The 21,653-nt window shown below is 42.2% G+C and overlaps 1 protein-coding gene across 1 annotated transcript in view; it reads left to right on the top strand.

Annotated features, from left to right (window-relative positions):
• CELSR1 (cadherin EGF LAG seven-pass G-type receptor 1) overlaps nt 1-21,653 on the top strand; it is a 158,637-nt gene that overhangs the window by 114,673 nt on the left and 22,311 nt on the right. The window contains exons 9-23 of the mRNA XM_090136304.1: nt 1,712-1,878; nt 2,316-2,501; nt 2,810-2,923; nt 3,283-3,457; nt 4,237-4,378; nt 6,174-6,294; nt 7,487-7,670; nt 8,191-8,292; nt 10,134-10,228; nt 11,367-11,576; nt 14,190-14,373; nt 17,065-17,208; nt 18,297-18,498; nt 18,825-18,992; nt 21,421-21,547. Of these exons, the coding sequence (XP_089992430.1) occupies nt 1,712-1,878; nt 2,316-2,501; nt 2,810-2,923; nt 3,283-3,457; nt 4,237-4,378; nt 6,174-6,294; nt 7,487-7,670; nt 8,191-8,292; nt 10,134-10,228; nt 11,367-11,576; nt 14,190-14,373; nt 17,065-17,208; nt 18,297-18,498; nt 18,825-18,992; nt 21,421-21,547 (2,321 nt within the window). The remainder of the gene's footprint in view (nt 1-1,711; nt 1,879-2,315; nt 2,502-2,809; nt 2,924-3,282; nt 3,458-4,236; nt 4,379-6,173; nt 6,295-7,486; nt 7,671-8,190; nt 8,293-10,133; nt 10,229-11,366; nt 11,577-14,189; nt 14,374-17,064; nt 17,209-18,296; nt 18,499-18,824; nt 18,993-21,420; nt 21,548-21,653) is intronic.

The following is a 21,653-nucleotide window of genomic DNA, read 5'->3' as shown; positions in this document are numbered from 1 at the left end:
GTTTGCAGCACAAGCAAGGATTTTGTTCTTTTGATGTATCAACCCTGAATCAGACATTCTTTATTACTCTCAGCAGGACATGAACCCTGGAATAGCAGACTCCAACCTGAGGTGTGCATGCCATAATGTTTGCAAACCACTTTTAGCACAGCATGCCTCACCCAAGGGGCCAAAAGTAGGTTGAAATTGCTCTCATCTTGCCTGAGTAGCTTGGGAATAGAGGGCTGCAGGCAGAGCATGCAGTTATGCTTCTGGCTTGGAAAGGAGGGTCTGCAGGGTGGGGGTGGCAGGTATTCTCCTAGCTTCCACCTAACACAGGGCCCAGAGCTGCTATCACCACCACTAGTGATGTATCTGCTTTCTGTAGCAGCTCCAAGGCAGAGAGATGATTTGAAGCATGTGTGCTCACCCTGAGGTGACAGGATTGATTGAGTCCCTTCTGTAGCATTGGATGCAGCTACCAGCTCTCCCTACAGACCCCTGGCTTCAGGCTTGGGGAAGGGGTGGGGATGGAGAGAGGCTGGAGGGCTGCGGAACAGGGATTTCTGTTCTACAAACAAGGGAAGTTGCAGCCTGGCCTCAGGGAAGGGAGTGGACTGGGGAGGAAATGTGGGAAGGGAATGATGTCTGTGGGCACCTTCAGTTACCACTGGTGAGAAAAGGAAGAAGGAGGCTCATTGTCATGCCAGTCTCATTCTCAGAGGAGCCAAGCTTGTGAACAGCTTTCCCATCCTCTAGCAGGTGGGAGGGCCCAGAGTTTGCCTCTTGCCTGCTCTCTGGAGGCAGGCAGGCTTAAAAATCTCAGTGATGGTCTGGAAAACCACTAGCAAAGAAATTGGGAGTTAAGGTTATCATGAAGATTGGCAGGGTGGAGGAGGATGGAGCCAGCTGGTTGATGCATGCATAGAACAGAAGGAGGCATTGATCGTGGTCATTGTGGATGTCATGGTGTACATTGATGTGGTTACAGTGTGGACTGGTGAATCACTCTGTCCCAGAGAGCCAGAGCTCAAGCACTGGATTCAAGTTTTAAGCAAGTGGAGTGTGAATAGGACGGAACAAGTGATAGGACAAAAGGCAATGGGCTCAAACTGGATAACAGTTGAATCTGAATACCAGGAAAATATTATTTACTGTGTGGGTGGTGATGGAGCACAGATTGCCCACAGACTATGGAGTCTCCTTCTTGGAGTCTATCAAAAGAGAGAGGGCATTGTTCAGGAGCCAACAGCGGGTCCCACACCAAAGCCACTGAATGCTTGTGCAGGATTAGACATCAGGGCAACACTTCAGCTGTCAACTCTAGATATCTAAGGCAGATGGTTTTGGTAACTCCACAAGAGCTATCTCCCTGTGAAAAGACTGCATAACTGAGACAGCTCAATAAGCTGTCCTAGGAGTATTTATAATTAATTAATATTTCCTGTTGCCTCAGAGCCTTTCCTCTGTGTTTAATCTGTTAATTAGAAGCAGGAAATCAAGGATAAGTTGAAAATATCTGCAGTGAGTGTTGCCCTTGTAATTCCGGCTCTGTCCACCCACTCATCATCAGAAATCTACCGGCAGAGATCCTGAGCTTATCTTTCTAGGAACATTTCTCACCTGTGTAATGCAGTATCAGTGTGGAGGTGCTGCCCTGCATGTCATTTCTCCTCTTAACCTCTGTCCTGAAGGATACAAAGAGGTTTCTGTCTTGTCTTTTCTTTTACAGTAATGCCTTCTCCTCAGCGTTTCAGTGGTGAGAGCATTATCATTTGGAGTGAACTTGATATTACCATATCTGTGCCATGGTACATTGGGCTGATGTTCAGAACACGGAAAGTCAATGGCATGCTGATGCAAGCAAATGCAGGAACTGCATCCAAGATCAACATTCAGGTAGAATTGTGGACTTTTTTGCTTAGAAAAAACTTAAGAAATCCTCTTCCATCCCCATCTGTGGACATGGCCACATGAACTGTATAGCCTCCTCCATCCAGCTAAGTGCACATCAATAAATACAAATGATTTCTTTATTCTTTTAATCATCCTTATATCACACTAAAATTCAGATTCTGAGGCTTAAGATACTTTTTTTTCTTAACAAACTTAGTAGTGTGCATTAATACAAATGCAAAGAATATGTCTCTGTTGTCTTTCTTCTGCTCAATAAAATTAGCAACTGAATGCTTGAAGTCACATGAAGAATTACTGCAAGTGTTCTGCTTTCTATTGTATTTTTTGGGGGGGGGATTTTCTTAGAAAACATGATCTTGCCTTCTGTCTCACGAAATACAAGTACATCCCAAATAGTAGACTTCTTTTTTTCCCAACAGATACTGAACAACTACGTGCAGTTTGAAGTATACAGTGGCATGACCCAGGTTGCCAGTTTGAAGATGACCCAATCACGAGTCAGTGACGGGGAATGGCATCATTTATTGATAGAGCTAAAGAGTGCTAAAGATGGAAAAGACATCAAGTACCTAGCTGTCATGTCCTTGGACTATGGAATGTACCAGGTACAGCAGAATTAGAACTTTGCCACTGAGCACTATCGTAAAATTTTTCAAAGAGTCTGTGGACGAATACTTATGCTCTGATCCATGTTCTGCAGTGATTGGTGCCTAATGAAGTTACATTAATTTACAAATCCTAATGATAATGTATTAAGTCAGTAAAAAGTCATAGTCAAATGTCCAAGCTCCTCACTACTTCAGTATTTTTTTCTGTTATCTACTGCCAGCTGTTTCTGCACTCCATTGCTAGAGAAAGTAGCTGGGTTGTAGAGAATGGCATGCATTTTATCAGCTGCCCTTTTCCTCAACAGAGCACTGTGCAGATTGGAAATCAACTACCTGGACTGAAAATGAAAAGCATCATTGTGGGAGGTGTCTCTGGAGACCAAGTCTCTGTTCAGCAGGGATTTTATGGTTGTATGCAGGTAGGAGATGAGAAGTGTAGTGGCAAATATTGAACTTCTAAGAAATTGTGCATATGAAAATAGAGGTTTTCCTTTTTCATCCTTTCTCAAACATATCCGTTTCTCCATCAAAATCTAGGGATCCAAATAGTCATGTCCATGCACTTTCCCAGGTACAAATCTAGTCTCACAGGAGAATGTCCCTTCTCTTTTTCTTCTTTGATTTTGTCAAAGACCAGAATTTGAAAATACCTGCTTTTGACTCATCAGATGATGTTTCTGTAAACTGTACCCTCATAGGTTAATAGTAGTAGTGAAACACAGAGTACTGTATCCAGAATGAGCACTCTAAATTAAAAATATTTGTCTTTTGTCACCAGGGAGTAAGAATGGGAGAGACGTCTACAAATATAGCTACACTGAACATGAAACAGGCTATCAAGATCAATGTAAAGGAGGGTTGTGAAGTGGATAACCCCTGTGACTCCAACCCATGTCCTCAGCACAGCTACTGCAGCGATGACTGGGACAGCTACTCCTGTGTGTGCGACCCAGGTAACCCACTGCCCCATCCCATGTGCTCAGATAGGAGCTGTATCACTTTTCCATGAGCTCATCAGAAGAAAAACAGCAGCAGCAGCAGCAGGACACTTTGCAAGCCCTTTGAAAACATCCTGCTGCTGCTTTGGTGCTTATCTACTGATTCTTCCTCTTCCAGTCAGTATTGTCTTTCTCTGATTTGTGGTACCACATTGAAGCTCCATGCATGGACTAAGAATCATTTGTTCTAGGCAGCGTCTCAACCAAACAGAAAGACAGTTTCTGGTCAAAGGACTCTTTCTGTGCATTTCCCATTTTCTTCTTTTCTGTTTTTTTTCCCCTCTGTTTTGTTTTGTTTTTTTTTTTTTCTTTCCCAGCCTTTTTTGCTATTGGGTTTCAGTTTCACACCCTGCATCCTAATCAAGATACTTTGAATGTTTTCTCTGTTTTGGTGCATGTAGCCAGGACATGCTGTCAGCACTCGGCGCAGTCACCTCTGATATGTGCAGGGAGATAATACAAAGCAATCCGTGAAACTTGCCCTTGTCCCCATGAAACTGGGGACCAAAGATACAAGGGCACCTCAAGCATGTTAACAGGCTGTTGAAAAGAGCAGCCCACTTTAGCTTTTGCTGAGAAGCAAGAGTACCTTTTTTTTTTGACAGTATCTTGGGGTATCTATTGATTATTGAAGATGTGTTATTAGTGTGTAAGCTTAAAATAGATGATCTTTTAGAGACAAGCAAATCATAAATTACAATGGTTGCTGTAATTTTATGACTTTGTCTCCCCAGGGTACTTTGGAAGAGACTGTGTTGATGTATGTAACCTGAACCCATGTGAGCATGTCTCCACGTGCGTGCATAAACCTAGCTCATCCCATGGATACACCTGTGAATGTGGACAGAGCTACTATGGGCAGTACTGTGAGAGCAAGTAAGAGAATTATTCTCATTCTTTGGCTCCATGATCCTCCCAGCTGCCTCTCCTCCTAAGGAAGCAGTAGTCCCAGTTTATTTTCTGCTTCAGATAGCTTTCCTGTTCTACTTCAGGTGTTTGTAGTATTTGGTAATTGAAGGCTCCTTGCCTTTTGTGTTCTTGAGCTCTCTTCCCAGAGAGCAGGCAAACTTCAATACGCTCAGCGACCACTTTCCTTCACCAGCAGTTCAGGGGCTAAAGCAGTTGTGCTGTGTTAAACAGCATTGATCTGACCTGAATCTTAGTGTAGGCTTGGCCAGAGCTGGCTCTGCACCTCGGCTCCAGCTCCCCCAGCACACACACAGAGCAGTGCACCCATTTAGGGGACCTGGCCTTGTAAAATGGCTTTGAAAGTTTGGGTCTGGTCCCTGGGCTGGCAAAAATGTACATCTTCTGGACAGTCTAGGAGGCCTATGCCCTGGTGGTGGGTGGAAGAAACCTGCTGATTCCCTCATCAGCAGCTTCTTGGTCTCAGATAAGCATTCAGCAACCAGCCTCCTCTTATTCCGAGACCATAAGTTCATTTGTCTACTTGCTTAGGAATACCTCATGTGGTATTGTTTCCTTTCCTTTGATAACTGCAGACTTCTTCCTCTGCCTTCCGTTGTGTGGCTTGCAAATGCTGGTCACACTGTTGCCAGATTCATTTTTCATTTTTCATTCCCTTGGACTAGCAATGTGGAGAAGTTGTCCCCTGTCATTATCTGCTGACTTCATGTCAAGTGGAGCATTGTTATTTTCTTTTCTTCCATATTACAAAGCATAAATGTACAAGCTCAGCAATTACCCTAAACACATTCAGCACTGTCTTTGAAACAGGCTGCAAACAGATTTTCTTTCTGTAGATATTCAGCAGGGAAGGGATTCCTTTGTGCATTATTGCTGATGGCAGCCTTGGCAGCAGCATCCTTAAGGTTCTTTCTTGATGTCCTTTCAGCTGTCAAGGTTTGTGCAGACTGCCTCATCCCAGAGCAATCTTTGCCAGCACTAGTGTTGGAGTGGCTGTGGGACAAACCTGCTTAGAATTTTACCCAAGGAAAAAAGAAATAGCAAAAACAAGTATTATCCTTCAGCTTGTGTGTTGATGATTGGACTCTGGCAAGCTGTGCTGTTCCATGAGGCAGGAGGGCTGTAAAATCTCTTCCTCCAGTGGTGGTGCCAGCTTGTGTACCATTGAAGCATACACCAAAGTGCAGCCCATGGAAGTGTCCGTGGCACTTCCAGCTGGCCTGAATCAAAGCAGCCAGTGTTCCCTCCTCCATGTCCCCAGCCACACTTTCCATCCTCCTCCGAAACCGTGCTGGTGGCAGTGGGTCTGCTACGGACAAGAAGTGGACTGCTGGAGGATCAGAACAGCCTGGCACAGACTGTCCAGGCTGCCCCAGCCTGTGCTGACACAGGGGTGCCACAAATGGGGCTGGTGGGAGCAGGGGCCACCTGGCAGCATGGGTACTCCCTCCCAGAGGAAAAAGCTCTTTATTTGCTTATAGAGATGTATACTACTTACAAAGGAACTGTTTTTGAAAGTGTTTAGAGAAGCATTGCCACTAGAGTTTCATGGAACTAATATCCTTTATCTTTTTTTTATTGCAGTGTACATATATAGAGATAGACAGATATAAAGTGGTAGCTGCTGCAGAGAGATACATTATGCCCTGTAAGCTAATGGAGCTGAGTACAGATTTGGCTCAGAGCTCTTCTTTTTGTGAGGAAGCTTAAAAGAACTTCCTTTGGATGTTGTTTTCTTTTATAGGATTGACTTGCCTTGTCCCAGAGGTTGGTGGGGAAATCCCATCTGTGGTCCTTGTAATTGTGAGACTAGCAAAGGGTTTGATCCAGACTGCAATAAGACTAATGGGGAATGCCACTGTAAGGTAAGCAGAAGAAACCAGTCATAAGTCAAAATTCTTTAGCTTAAAATGTAACTATATCACTAATAACTGCAACAACCAAGACAAAGCATACACAGTTCTGCTTTATATCCTCTATGTGCACAGTATGGTTAATGTTTACCCCAAACATTTTGCTGGCACTGCCTTTCACCAAATCATACTGTGCAGCTCTTATCTTATTTGCCTTTGGAAAGCAAAACTGAGAAGAGGAAAGCCTGGCTCTGCTCTCTCTGAAGTGCAGCCCAATTTATCAGGGGAGATCAGAGCTGGGTGCAGAGGAATGCTGGAGGTGGTTGCTGTCACAGGCAGCGATCACCGTGCTGCAGCTTGGGCTAGCTGGCCTAGTTGTCTTCTACAGTGGGCCAGCAGAAGACCTAGCTGCTTAGGAGTGGAGAATGAAAAGGGGGTTAAACACTTTCCTTGGGGACAGCTCTCTCCAGCCTTATTGCAGATTGTAGGGATGAAGCTGAGTGGGGATGGGAAGTGCCCCCCTCCTGGAGGTTTTACAATAGGCTTTTCACAAAGGGTTTTACAATAGGCTGGGGTGACCTCAGAGGAGCCCTGCCTGTTTGAACCAGAATCTGGCCCAGCACTTATTTCCTAAATGCCAGCAGGACACACAGCAACTGTTGCATTAAATCAAGTCAGTGGGGTGCCCACTCCATTGTCTCATATAATCAGGTAATGCCTCAGATCAAAAGTGTTTGCAGATGCTATTTGAATATGTGATCATTGGTTTCTCTCCACACCATACATGCAGCAGAACTGGATGATACAAGAGGTTTCCTTACAGGCTTGTCTGAGCTAGACAAGAGTCAAATTGCATAACAGAGAAAACTGCAAATCCTTCAAGAATGTGCTTTCTGGGCAGCAGCAGCAAATACACAAGAGGTCTGGGCCCCACTACAAACAGTGGTTGAGCCATGGGTCTGCAACCCCAGGCAGCCCAGCAGTCCTGCCATGCTCAGCCTGCCTGACGCAGTAAGCTAACTGGGGGTTAGCAAGAAAGAATGCTCAAACTTTGTGTTTTCCATTAATTGCAATATCATTATCCAATGCTGTGCTCAGTGAACCATTTTATGCTGCTCCAACAGCAGCATTTCCGAGCACAAAACACAAGTGATTTGGCATAGAAGTAAAGCACCTCATAGCCTGTCCATTTCTGTTTCTCCAGGCCAATTACTACCGGCCGCAGAGCAGTGACACCTGCTACCCTTGTGACTGCTTCCCCTCCGGCTCCCACACGCGCTCCTGTGACATGGAGACAGGACAGTGTCCCTGCAAGCCTGGTGTCATCGGGCGGCAGTGCAACCGCTGCGACAACCCCTTCGCTGAGGTCACTGCCAGGGGCTGCGAAGGTACGGCCCAGCCAGGCACACTGCCCAGCAGTGGGGGTGTAGGATGTGGTGGCAGTGGGGAGATGGGGTGCAGGGAGAGAGGAGCGTGGGATCCGATGCGCGTCCTGTGCCACGCTTCAGATGTTCTCTGTTTCTCCTCCCTGCCTCTCTTGCCCTGCCTGTCCGCTCACCTCCTTCCTCCTGTCATCAGCATAAAGCTGCTGCAGCAGTCGTTGAGCTGCAGCGTGTGGGTGAAACAACAGGGAACGGCTTTCCCACAAGAAAGGAGTGGACAGAGATAACAGAACTAAGGTGCAGAGCCCCGTAATCATCCTGAGCTCTCCTTTGCCCATACCTGTCTGACCATGCTGCTGAGCAAGGAGCAGGTGATGGGTCACAGCCTGGGAAGTGCTGCAGGAGGAGGGATCCTGGCAGGGTTTGGGAATGGCTGGAAGGTGCTTTGGCAGGCTGCAGTGTCTCCTTGCTCCTCTGTGATTTTACCTCGTCTGAAAAATTGCATCCTTTCTTCTTCTGCTTTCAGTAATTTATAACGGGTGTCCCAAAGCTTTCGAGGCTGGCATTTGGTGGCCGCAGACCAAGTTTGGCCAGCCAGCTGCTGTGCCGTGTCCAAAGGGATCTGTGGGTAAGTTCCCTAGATAAAACATTAACTGTCTCATCAACATGCATGGAGGGAAGGTGGGGAGGGGGGAGAGGAACAGGAAAAAAAAAAGCGTATATTGGGAATGACAGATTACAACAGGAATCATAGAATCGTTTGAGTTGGAAGGGACCCTTAAAGGCTGTCTATTCCAACTCCCCTGCAATAAACAGGAACAACTACAGCTCCATCACAGTGCTCAGAGGTCGTTTTGCATGAAAGAACTGTTACAGTAAATTTGAAATAATAGCAGACAAACACATGTAAAGAACAGAAATTTTGTATCTGCATTTTCAGAAAGGTGCTGTCCAATTTTCTGGTTTCTGTTGCTCAAACACTCCTTATACAGGTGTCATGATAACTCTGAGTTTCTGGAGACTTATACACAGTCTCCAGTAATACAACTCCTGTGGGCAAAGATAAAATGAGGTCTGTTTGCATGACAGTCACTTTGCTGGCATTGCAGGCAGCAAAGCAAAGAGGTACAACAGAGCTCACAGTTTTCCATCAAATGGCTCGTAATTAATGTGGCTGAAAAACCTATTTTACCAGCACATGAGCTGTGTTGTTTTGTATTGTGAAAGAACAGCAATCTGTTTTTTTCATGTGTCCCCAAAAATGTTTATCTTACAGAAAACCAAAGCAGGTTTTTGAAAACAAGTCCACAGTATTTTCTGAAAGCTGTTCCATGGGAAACAAAGCCTCTGTCTCATTTCTGGACCCAGGGACTCCTACCTGCTGTGAGCAGTCTTTTGGTTCCATGAGTTACAAAGGGCTGTATAACTCTTCCATATATTGCTAGGAGCAGGTCCATGCCTATAGGTGTGCAAAAGACTCATGGTAACCCCAGCTCCACTGCTAAGGATTTTAGAATATGAATTATTATTTTTTTTTAATTAGAGAGTATTTTCATTGATAAACACTATGAAGTGGAATTAAAATACATTTTCTCACTATATATGCTCTGTTCCTGTGGATGGTGCCAGTATCTCTTCTAGCAGGTAATAGGCAGGGGTACTCTTAGGAATTGCACACATTAAGTGAATTTTACAGAACAGTCAAATAAAGTCTTGTTTATAATAATGAATATTCTAATAGGAACCTGAAGTTTAATTGTAAATTCATGAAAGAGAAATAACATAGTTACATATTGTTCTATAAATTTTAATTCTGTTGCTTAGATATTAGTAATTAAATCACTTAGACGCATACAACTTGTGTCCAAAGTTAATTAGCACAACGTTAAGTCTTGAATCTGATAATTTGAAATTCACTGTGAAGATTCCACAGCCAAGCATCACGTTTTGAAATGATTCAACAAATAGTAAAAGGTAGTAAGTTAAACAGAAAGCTGTTCACAAACCATCTTCAAGTGGCAAAATAAAATTTTTGTTGCCTGAAGTGTCTCCTGCATGCATTGTGCAATGCGTATTTTGGCAGTGTGCAGCATATTTTGACATGAAAATAGCATTTATCAGGGTGACCTTCCCATATAGACTATGGCACAGAAATCTGAGCAGGGGTATGGTTTTATAAATATTTACACGGTCTTTCTCGTGTTTGTGGTAAACAGTTTGTCTAATTTGTTAGGGAACATTGGGGTAACACAGCTGGAAGTGGCTGGGCAGATCTAAAGCCTGCCTGAAACCTTCCCAAAACCTGGGGAAAACAGTTCAAGAGGATCAGCAGTCTTTAATTCTTCTCAGAAAGAAACAATGGTTTGGAAAGTGAAATACGTGCATATTGCTAAGAAACTTGAAAATAGAAATCTGTGAAGATTTATCTGGAACATTTCACAACATTATTTAATGTGTTGTTTCCTTCAGGAAATGCAGTTCGCCATTGTAACATTGAGAAGGGCTGGCTGCCTCCTGAGCTTTTCAACTGTACCACCAACACTTTTGTGGATCTCAAAGTCATGGTAAGCTGTGTTTTCTTGTATTTAGTATGATCAACCTATCAGGACACAGCAGTGTTTGCACATAAAGCACACATGGAGCATACGAAAGTCTGCAAACAGTTTCTTTAATCTAGTGAAGTCTGGCATATGTACATGTATACTTGCTTACCCAATAGCCAAGTGTAGAGATATGCACTATAGCTAGTGTCCAGTGACTACTTGTGCTGTAGTCCAAATGTCCACTTAATATAAGTTGTCATAGAATCATAGAATATCCTTAGTTGGAAGGGATCACAAGGATCATCAAGTCCAAGTCCTGTCTCCACATGAGACCAACTAAAAATCAGACCATATACTGGAGAGCATTGTCCAAACAAGTGTTACATGACCACTGCCCTGGCAGCCTGTTCCAGTACCCAGTGAATAACTTTTTCCTGGTATCCAATGTGATTGTTCCCTGCTTCAGGCTGGGGAACAGTGGAGAGTATGGAGGACAGTGGAGAATATTCATGTGGATATTGGTGGTAGGTGGATGGTTGGACTGAATGATCTTAGAGGTCTTTTCCAACCTTAATGATTATGTGACTGTGATTTTGTGACATTTTTGGTTTACATAGGTGATAATCCAGCACAAAGATCTTTTTTTTCTGCTGATCCATTGTAATTTTCCCTTGAACTTATAATGGTTATTCTTGATCTTCTTGTTATACCTTGTTTCTGATTGCCCATCTATTGCTTAATTTGTCTCAGCGTTAGTAAACATATTGTTAATATTTACACTCTTTGAGAAATCCTACAATTTCTGGCTTTATTTTATAAATGATCATCAATCAGACTCCAGTTTGAGGCCCTCACACTCCATCCCTCAACTGAGTTCTTGACCCCCTCTCTTCCTATCTGGACCCTTGCACTTTTCTGAGTCTGAGTTACATCTTCAACTGAGCAGTCCTATCAAGTTTTTCTCTCCAAAGTACCATTTGGATCAAACAGCTCCTTGGTGCTAGAGTTCCTTAAACAAGTGAACGAACGAATAAGTGAATGAATAAATAAATTAATAAATGAATGAATGAATGAATGAATGAATGAATGAATGAATGAATGAATAAATAAATGTTTTTCTTAATTCTCTTTCTTCATTTTCTTCATGTCTCTGATTCAGAATGAGAAGTTACACCGCAATGAAACCATACTGGATGGAGACAAAACCATACAGATTGTGAGAGTGCTACAGAACGCCACCAAATACACACACAGCTTGTATGGCAATGATGTGAGGACAGCTTACCAGATGATGATCCGGGTCCTACGGTATGAAAGCCAGCAGCAAGGGTTTGACCTGGCAGCAACGAGGGATGTGGAGTTCAATGAGGTAAGAGAGATACTGCATATTGTGCTGGGACTTTGCAGTCCTTTTGGGAAGTTTTATGGGAACTGAAGGTTGATAATTGAATTTGTCTTTGACCAAAGAGGAATGAGTATGATGTAGCTGCTCTAATCTGTCTCACAAATGAGTCAATCTTTTCAATTTAGAATGGAAGGCTGGTTGTACATATTTGTGTGCATGCAGATGTGCATGGCATGTATATGTCATAGAAAGCATTGTTAAAATAAACAGTATCATGCTAGCAACCAAAAGTAAAATTCCTCAAATTTAAAAATAATCAAGTGTACTATTCCTGGGTATAACTTACTTTGTTTATTATATTCAGTTATGTTGGAAAACTTGCCTAATTTCATCATTTTCATTTAAATTTGTAGTGAACCCTGAGCCAGGTACTGACTCCGTTCAACTTGGAAACACTTGAACAATATCTATTAAAGAGTTAATACACTGAAAGAAACTCCACACTATTGAGATTTCAAGTGATACAGGCACATACAAATATTGGAAATGAGTGCCAAAGGGCTTCTACTAGTAAGAGCATTCATTAAATACTCATTTATTACTAAGGACTTGATCGGATTTAGAGAACAAGCATTAGCACCCTCCTTGGCATGGGGAAGCATATAACTGTAATGGAAAGATGTGCTCAGGCAGGCTTTCACTTGAACACAGAGAGCCTCATGCTGCACCATGAAGTAAGGAAGCCGTAACACCTCCCTATGAGGTGGGAGCAGAAGGAAGCATGGCTGAGTAAATTCCTCATTGTCTTGGCCAACAGACAATGAAGAACTTCTGAAACATTTAACAGTTTAGAAAAACCTAATTTAAGAGATTCCATGTTTTCTTTCCTATGGAAACCTTCTGCTGATAAATTTGTAACTATTGGCTCTGGGGTCAATGAATCTTCCAGTTCAGATCTTGAGAAGGAACTGGGTTTTTTAACATGTGGTTTGGGAAATAGTGGTCTGGAAACCTCTGCTTTAATTTATTATTCCCTGCATTTGGCACTGAATTGCATACAGATGATGTTTTCAAGAACTCCCTAAATATTTTCAGGTTAGGTCAGGAATTTGAAAACTAATGAGTAATGCTCATGAGAAAAAGGAGGTTACATCCTAGGCTAAGGGAGCACAAGGGGAGAAGGAATTTATTCTTATGTAGCCTTTGGACAGAGCCAGAAAATTATAAGCGATCAAAAAAACCATAAATAACATTGTCAGGCAGTGAGGAAGCCTGGTACCAAGTACAGCATGTGCCTTCTGCTACAGTGCGTTCCTGGGACACCATGTAGTGCTTCTCCTCCTAGATAGCAGCAGTAATAATGGCAGTCTCTTATATTCCAAATAGAAGCTTGCAACTTCAGGGAATACTTACAGAATATGGCACCTTCCCTGTCTGCTTCTAAATTAAGGGTTATGTGTGTCCAGATACTTCCTTCTTCTATCACAGAGCTTGAAGCGACTAAATTTTACCATTTATTCAAATCTTACCTTTAGGTAAAATTAGGTTTAGGTTTTGACACAGCAGTATAGCCAATAATTACAGTAAGATCAAACGCTGCTCAGCACCTTTATCATTTCACACTGGTTTTTAGTCTTGTTCTTTCATTCTCCTTTAGGATTCCTTTGAATATTCTCATGATAAAGTGCAGAAGCAGTAGGTCCTCATCTGAGACCACTTTTTTAACAGCATTTGAAAAATCATAAACATGGGGGAAAACAGTGTGCATTAACTTTTCTTATGTGTACGTGCAAGTTTCTATATGCAAGCTAATACTTGCTTGTGTTATTTGCATGCTTCACTAAGCAAGTTGCCATAGTTATCAGCTACATTATGAAAAAAATAAGAAAAGAGGAGCGAGCATATTTATATCTGTGACTTTCTTTTAGTTTTAGCATATCACATTTTTTAATTTTCCTAGATGAGCTCTTTAAGTGTACATAACAAGTACTCTGCTTTTGTTCTCACATCTCTCAGAGACAAAGAAAATGGGTACAAACTGGAACACAAAGTTAGTGAGCACAAACTGGAACACAGAGGTTCCATATGAACATCAAATAACACTTCTGTGCTATGCAGGTGGCTGAGCACTGGCACAGCTGCCCAGAGGATGTGGATCTCCTCGCTGGAGATCTCCAGAAGCTGCCTGACTGTGGCCCTGGGCACTCTGCTCTGGGTGTCCTTGCTGGGGCATGGGTTGGGAAGAGGGACATGGAGAGCACTGCTAGCCTCAGCCATGTTGTGGTTCTGTGGAATATGATTAGATTTTCCTTCTGCATTTTCTTGATGTTTCCTCTCTTAAAGTGGAGTTAAAAATAGGCAGTTATCTTACAGTCTCCAATTTTTTTTTTCTTACTTTCCTCCTAAAAATTGTGAAGGGCATTCCTTCATGTAAAATATATATGAATGTATACATATATTATTCAGGGTCAGTAACTGATGAACATATTTTCATAAGGCTTTAGAAGAACATGTCTACATTAAAATATTTAATTTTGCTCTCCCCTGAGGCAGTAATGGCAATCTTTTAAAATGTTCGTCACTTGAAATCCAGGATTCTTTTTGCCTCATAATTTAGGCTTGTCCTTTGCTTCTCAGAATATTATCAAAGTGGGGAGTGCCCTGCTGGATCCCAACAACAAGGAGCAGTGGGAACAGATTCAGCGAACGGAGGGTGGCACAGCTCATCTCCTAAGGCACTACGAGGATTATTTCAACAACGTGGCCCAGAACATGAAGAAAACCTACATGAGGCCTTTTGTCATTGTTGCTGCTAACATGAGTGAGTACCTGTACTGAAAACTGCTGTTTTGTATCAGTGCTTTAAAAGTGTGTAAGATAGAGGTGCTAACTATTGCTTTTAATAATACCAACTTAGAAACACAAGGTATGTGCTGTCTAACCTATTCAGTGCATTCATTTCAAGTCAGTTAAACTTTGATCCCAATTGCCATGGAGGCCTCCTGGGAGACTTCTGACCTGCTTTCCCTGTGGGCTATGCCACACTAGTCTGTGTGGCATTTTGTTGCAGCCATAGTGGCGTACAGATGATGAGATCGACTAAGTTTGTGAATAAAGATGATGCCTTTTAAGTCTACCTACTATAGTTGAGTGTATAGCATTGGGTTTTTGAAAGAATCATCGCACCACCTCCTAAAGAATTACTTATGAGCAAAAAAAAAAAAAAAAAAAAAGTCCTGCTATTGATCATATGCCTCTGAATTTCAAATGCCTTACTGCCCTGGAACCTGTCCAGATATGCTGAAAGGTATTTTCTCAGAATCATCCATCTGAGCCTTCAAAAAACCGCCAGCCTTGCAAAATCCATCACCAGAGCAAAATCCTTGGGGTCAACTAAATCCTCTGTGGGTCTAAATCAAGAAGGAAACATCAGATATACCAAGACTCTTTCCCTCTCTATCCAAGTAAATGCCCTCTCTAACACAGAGCAGTTCCTGCATGTTTAGGACTGTAATGTATTTCACTGATGTCACCATAGTACACATGCAGCCAAAGAATGGAAACTATGTCATGGTTGTCCTCTTTCCTCTTTTCTTCTTGTCCTCTGTCTCTTTCATTTTCTCCCCAGGTCCAAGAAGGGGTAACAGCCCTGCTCTGAACAGTGTTGGGTGGCCTCCAGCGGTCCCTCATAAGCAGCATTTCAGTGGCTTTGCGGTTCTGTTTCTTTCTCTCACTAGTGATATGAATTATTATCAACCTGAGTTTATGTTTTCAGACTTGAAGAAGGGCTTATGAGCCCAAAAACTTGCCTGTTTTTCCCAACTGTGCCAACTGGTATAAGAAGTATATTAACCTCTGCTTACTGACCTTGTGCTGAAGGCTTCATGTCCACAGTTGCATGGAGAGTTCAGTACGGGAATCTCCAGCTTCCAGAGGAAAGCAAAGGCATGAGACAGTCAGGGTCTGTTGTGATAGAACAAGGGGAAATAGTTTCGAGCTTAAAGAGGGTAGATTTATGTTAGATATAAAGAAGAAGTCTTTTATAGTGAGAGTGATTAGGCTCTGGAACAGGTTGCCCAGAGTTGTGGTGGATGCCCCGTCCATGGAGACTTTAAAGGCAAGGCCGGATCAGGCCTTGGGCAACCTAGATAACTTTTAAGAGTCCCTTTCAACTCTGAGGATTCTGTGATTCTACAGAGTCCTGCATTGGCTCCAGGGGAGAAAGATTGTTGTTGAGCTGAGCCAAACCGAAATAATTTTGATTCTCTTTAATAGCCCAAAGCTAAAGTTTTCATTTGATTTAGGATTATCAGAATCAAAATATTTTTATCTTCACATTCAGAAAAATGTATGTACAGTGTTTTAACTAAGATGAAAACAAAGCCCAGAATTTTTTGCAGGTTGTAAACCCTGCTTTTTCAGACCAGCTCTCACTGAGTAAAAAAATCAAGAGCTTGGGAGGGATGAGGCAACTGTGCTGAAAGAGGTCTGTTTTCTTTTGAACAGTTTTTCCAGGTGAATGTGGTGTTAATGGAGTTTCCTAATGGTTCATCTGGGTGTTATTTACTGGCTGGAAAAGGAATTGGAATTTACAGATCTTAACTTGGATATTTCTTCATATAGAAACTTGCTGTAGATCACAGCTTTCAGTGTAGGGTTACCCCCAGGACTTCCAGCTTCTCACTTTTATTATAACATCTAAATTGGCACTCAGTGGCTTTTCATAAATGGGAAAGTTCAAGCCAACTCAGCTGCTTTTAAATATTTTGGCAGTTAGACAACAGGCAGAGCTGATGAGGTGAGCCAGGGAGTAACTGTTAGCACAGAGGGAAGAGAGCTAGAGGACTAGGGAGTATTCCTGGGTAAAATCCAGGTTATTTTCTTTAAAATGCAACATCAACTAAGCTGATAGAGAAAATACATATTTCTGAAGCAGCAGGTTTGGCCTTCCCTACAGAAGCAAGTCTGAAATTGGAACACAACACTCTTATTTCCCAAGTATGTGGTACTGTTTTCCCAGTATGAATACTGCGTTGCGAATGCCTTTCCATTGCCTCCGCAGTCCTTATAAACGTGTGATTTCCTAACTGTATCAGTGCTGAAACACAGACTTCTAGTTGCCATTTAAGGTATTCATGGAGAGAAATTAGATTTGCGCCAGGGGAGATTTAGGCTGGATGTTAGGAAATACTGTTTTTCTGAAAGAGTGGTCAAGCACTGGAATGGGCTGCCCAGGGAGGTGGTGGAGCCACCGGCCCTGGAGGTGTTCAAGGAACGTTTGGATTTTGTGTTGAGGGACATGGTGATAGGTGGGTGGTTGGACTGGAGGACCTTGAAGATCTTTTCCAACTTTGGTGATTCTGTGATTCTGTGATTTGACTTTGTATTTGAGGGTTTACATTTCTTCTCTATGTTGTGCAGATGTTTTAATCATCCAGTCATGTTTTGTTTTGTTTCAATATCAAATTTGAATGAATTAAACTTAATTTTATGGGAAACTTTTTTTCTCCAGTTATTGCTGTTGACATCTTTGACAAGTCTAATTTTACGGGAGCTAGAATACCACGATTTCATGAGATTAAGGAGGATTATCCGAAAGATCTGGAATCATCAGTTATCTTCCCGGATACTCTGTTCAGACCTTCAGACAGGAAAGGTAAAACCTGCTGACATTTGGAGGGAAGTTTTGACTCGCTCCCAAGGACGTGTTATTGATCCTTGTGAAGCAGAATGGTACTAGGTGTGAGAGTACGGTGATCACCTGCACAAGCAAGCATTATTTTGGGTTGGAGCAGCTGTGCATACCTCAGAGGCCTTCTGCCTTCCGGGGGGCTGTGTAACTGGCTGTACCTGTCTGTCAGGTCCCTCAATCCTGTGTCAACCAGAGAAGTGTGCTGTTCCCACCAAGCTGTTCCCCTGCGGCCACCCTCTCCTGGGCCCTGCAGGGATGGGAGGAGGGCGTGTGGGAGGTGGGGATCCCAGTCTGGGAGCGGAGCAGTCCCATTGCAGCCTGAGAGCTGGGCCTTGAAAGGCCTTGAGCTGGGAAATGGGTGGCACGCTGTGGAGACAAGTAGCTCTGGATTACCCAGAGATGGCTGAGGGGAAACTGGCTTACCTTAAGCAAGGGCTGAGAGAGTAAATTAGACAGTAGCTATACAAATACCATGACTGAATGTCCTTGGAATGGGCAAATAGTAGCACTTTTGAAAATAATACACAATAACCAATAAGCTTGTGCATCTGTCTGTATGGCTTCTTCCTCAGAAATAAGACACCTGCTTATGCCTTATATCTTTTCTCTAAGGAAGAAGGAATGTGAATGTTAAGAGACACTTGCCAAAATTGGAAGCTTATTATATGAAAGAATGAGCATACAGATTCCTGTGTGCAATTGTACTCACAGCTATCTCTAGCTTTGTCATAAATGCATGCAAAGTAATAACATGGATATTGTTTTAACTTTCTTCTTATATCATGCACAGATTATTTATGCACTTATGGATCCACTAGTTTAGAAATTCCTTATTTTCTAGCTGGACTAAATGGTTATTCATGATTCAGTGGTTATTTAGTTATCAGCTTTATAACTATGAAATGTGTTAAAACTTCATTCAAAATGTTTCACTAAAAGCATGCTCAGTGCTGTAAACTTAGACCAACAGAAATATTTCTGCATCTTTGCAAAGCAAAATGGTAGCTTTGATGTTACTTGGAAGGAGTTTAATATTTGTGTTAATTCCTTAGCAGTACCTACAATGAGGCCTTCGAATCAAAAATTATCCTCTAAGGTGAACAGTGATGCACGAAGCCCTGAGGGTATGTTTACAAAGAGAAGAAAGCGGCACCCCGATGACTCTACCCATCGTACTGTTGCCATGGTCATTATATACCGGTCCCTAGGACATCTCCTGCCCGAAAACTATGATCCTGACCGAAGGAGCCTGAGGTGAGAATTCGACCTGTCTATGAATTGTGCAGATCCCTTTCCACATGCTTCTTCCTTGCAGGGGTGGCAGAGCTTTTTTATACCAAACAAACGTCATCTGCCCTACAATTGCCACTGCAGTGCTGTCTCCTGTACTCGTCTGGCACACTGTGGGAGAACAACTGCAAGAGTAGAGCCAACAGGCCTTGGAAGCTTGGCTGTGTGGAAGGCTAGTGGTACATCTGCCTCGTGTTCTGAGTTGAATCTACTGGAAATCTTCTATTTGCTAAATCTGTGCTTTGCATTTTAACATCTAGATCATTTTTGTGGTTTTTCTCCTTCTGCAGGTTACCAAATCGCCCAATTATCAATACACCTGTGGTGAGCACAGCCATTCACAGTGATGGGGAACTTCCTCCCAACCTGGTGGAAAAGCCCATCATAGTGGAGTATGCCATGCTGGAAACTGAGGAGAGAACAAAGCCTGTCTGTGTCTTCTGGAATCACTCCATCATGTATGTCTCTGCCTTCTTTAGGACTGAGCATGGCAACTGTTTTGGTAGAAGAGAACTAGGAGGGTAATTCTGGAAGGAGAACCTTTTTCACTCAGTTTACTCAACTGGCATATAGTTCCTGGTGGAGCCAAGTACTCACATCCCGTTACCCGAGAACAGTAATAATCATCATATCTCTTCAAACAAATGCCTAGCCTTGTGGTTACAGATACAGTGCCACTATTTCTTTCTGCAGTATTATCCAAGAGTAATAAATCTCACAATCTCCATGTGTTTACCCACATGCCTACATGTACAACTAGACAAATGTAATCTAGCTTTAGTGCCTGGATTCGTGATTCACCTGAGGTCTCTTAGTCATAGCTCCATGTCCTCTTCTTAGGAGCACATCTTGGAAGACTGTTCAGTTATTTTATGGGCTGCATCTTCTCCCATCACTTGCTATTGACTGTGGACAGTGTGCAAGGCAAGCAGGCAGCAACCACTGGTGCCTCAGACAGAACTAGTGCAAAAAATAAATAAAAAAGCTAATGTTGTAAAAAAGGAGATAAAATGTTAAGATTGTGAATCTCAGAAGTCATTTTTGAATCAGAAGTCAATTCAAAGAAGGTGGCACTGATAAGAAGCTACTTGCCTTTCCTTTCACCACCTATTATGTATTTTTTTTCATTTGTTTTAGTGAAAAAATGGAGGGAAAGAAATACCTTCTTTGGGACCTTAGATCTCTTGCTGTTATTAGAAAGCAGACAGTACAGGGCAGCGTGCATAAGCAGAGGGTGAATCTAGGAGAAAAGTATGAGGGAGAAGATGAAATATTCAAATATGATTAATTTAGGTATCATGTATTAAGCAAACTTAAAAACACAGGCATAATTAGTGAAGATCTGAAAAAATTGAAGGATTCTATATACTCATGTGTCTTTTGTTGAGGTGTACAGGATTGTGGAAGCAGCGCAGTTCTGCTGGAAATACTTCTGGAGTGCTGATAACAAAAGAAAATGTACTGAGAGATAGCAGTCCTTGATGATCCTTGAGGTCCCTTCCAACCCAAGCCATTCAATGATAGCTACACGTTTGTCAAGTTAAGATTTCGTTATATTTTAAGTATTACTTTTATAACCATGAAACTGGTTATATAGCAGAAGGATGGTATTGTCAGCCCATCCCAGTTAGAGGAATAGCTGTTACTCGTTTTCTAATGACCCCAGAACTCCAGTAAACCTATGGAAAAATCCACTGAAAGGTATGTCCTGTGTTGGAAATAGAAGAGCAAGCTAACCTAGGAAATGTTTGCCTCCTAGTCAAAAGCTTATGGAGATTATATCATTAAAAGGATCAAGCAGGCAAACAGAAATCTATTTTGTTAGCAATAATAAACTACTCCACTTGCCTGCTTGTAAAGTAGTCTGAGATTGTATCAGCACAAAGCTTAGATAAGAAATTTCTTGATGTGCTATTTGCTTCTACATACAGATGATTCTGCCAATTATGAGGAAATGGCAAGTCTCTTTTTCATAAATTTTTAAACATTGTATGGGCTTGAATAACTCATTAGCTCTAACGTGATTCATCCATTTGCTATTTGCTGGCAACTTCAGTGGCATTACTGTCTCTTACATCTTCCTACAGCCACAGTTATAAAGGAACTTGTAAACATAATAAAAGAGATTTTCTAAAATGTGAGTACTTTTCAAGAGAAAGGGATATTAAAACTATTTAACAAATGTTTCATTACTGAATGTAAAAGATCACCTGTGTAATCTCTTGAAGAGAAAAACTCTTTTCAATAATTACAAAAGAATTTTTATTACTCATTAACTTCAGGATAGAATAATTAATATAGACACAAAATCTTTTCTGGAGTTAGACAAGGCTAAATAGGGTAGAATTTTTAAGGGATCAGTTCCTCCATGATGCTAATACAAGACATTTTCCTGATATAAAATATTATCTCCTGTTTTTAACTTTGCTTGTCTACTTTCTGGAGGAATATAGGGACGAAATCATATTTCTGCTGAAATATATTTCACAGAAGAGCTTTACTAAGTGTGGAGAAATAGAGATGGCTGAAAAACACGTCCCTGTGGTTTTGGTATTTTTTACCTCATACTCTTGCTATGGCCAGTTTGTTCTATGCAGTCACTTCCCCATATTGCTTGTATGATCACTGCACAAAATGAGGACTTCTAAAATTATTTTTAACTCAAAACAGGTCGTTACAAAGCCACAACAGCTGGCGAGCAATACTTCAACTCATGGCTTTTAAAGTTGTTTATATTGTCAGGCAGGTGACCGCTATAAATACTTCTGTCTTGATACCTACAGTCCTCTCTGTTTGTGGAGTGAGAGCTATCTTGGAGAGCAGTGGCAGCAAAAGGTGAGGGTGAGATCTGAGGATGGCTCCCATAGATGCCTTTTTTCCCTGCAGGATTGGAGGAACAGGTGCCTGGTCTTCCAGAGGATGTGAGCTGTTTTCCAGAAACCAGAGCCATATTGCCTGCCAGTGCAACCATTTGACCAGCTTTGCTGTCCTGATGGACATTTCAAAACGGGAGGTGGGTGATGCCAGGCTTGTCCCTCAGTGGGGTGGGTTTTGGTCTTCAAGGGCCTTCAAGGAGCTTTGGAGCTAACTGGTTGTTGCATGACATAACCAGCAATGCA

Source organism: Phasianus colchicus, chromosome 1 (assembly GCF_987193195.1).
Source record: "Phasianus colchicus chromosome 1, bPhaCol1.hap1.1, whole genome shotgun sequence".
Classification (NCBI taxonomy): domain Eukaryota; kingdom Metazoa; phylum Chordata; class Aves; order Galliformes; family Phasianidae; genus Phasianus; species Phasianus colchicus.
Note: the sequence above shows the minus strand (reverse complement) of the source record. Positions and strands in the feature narration are given on the sequence as shown.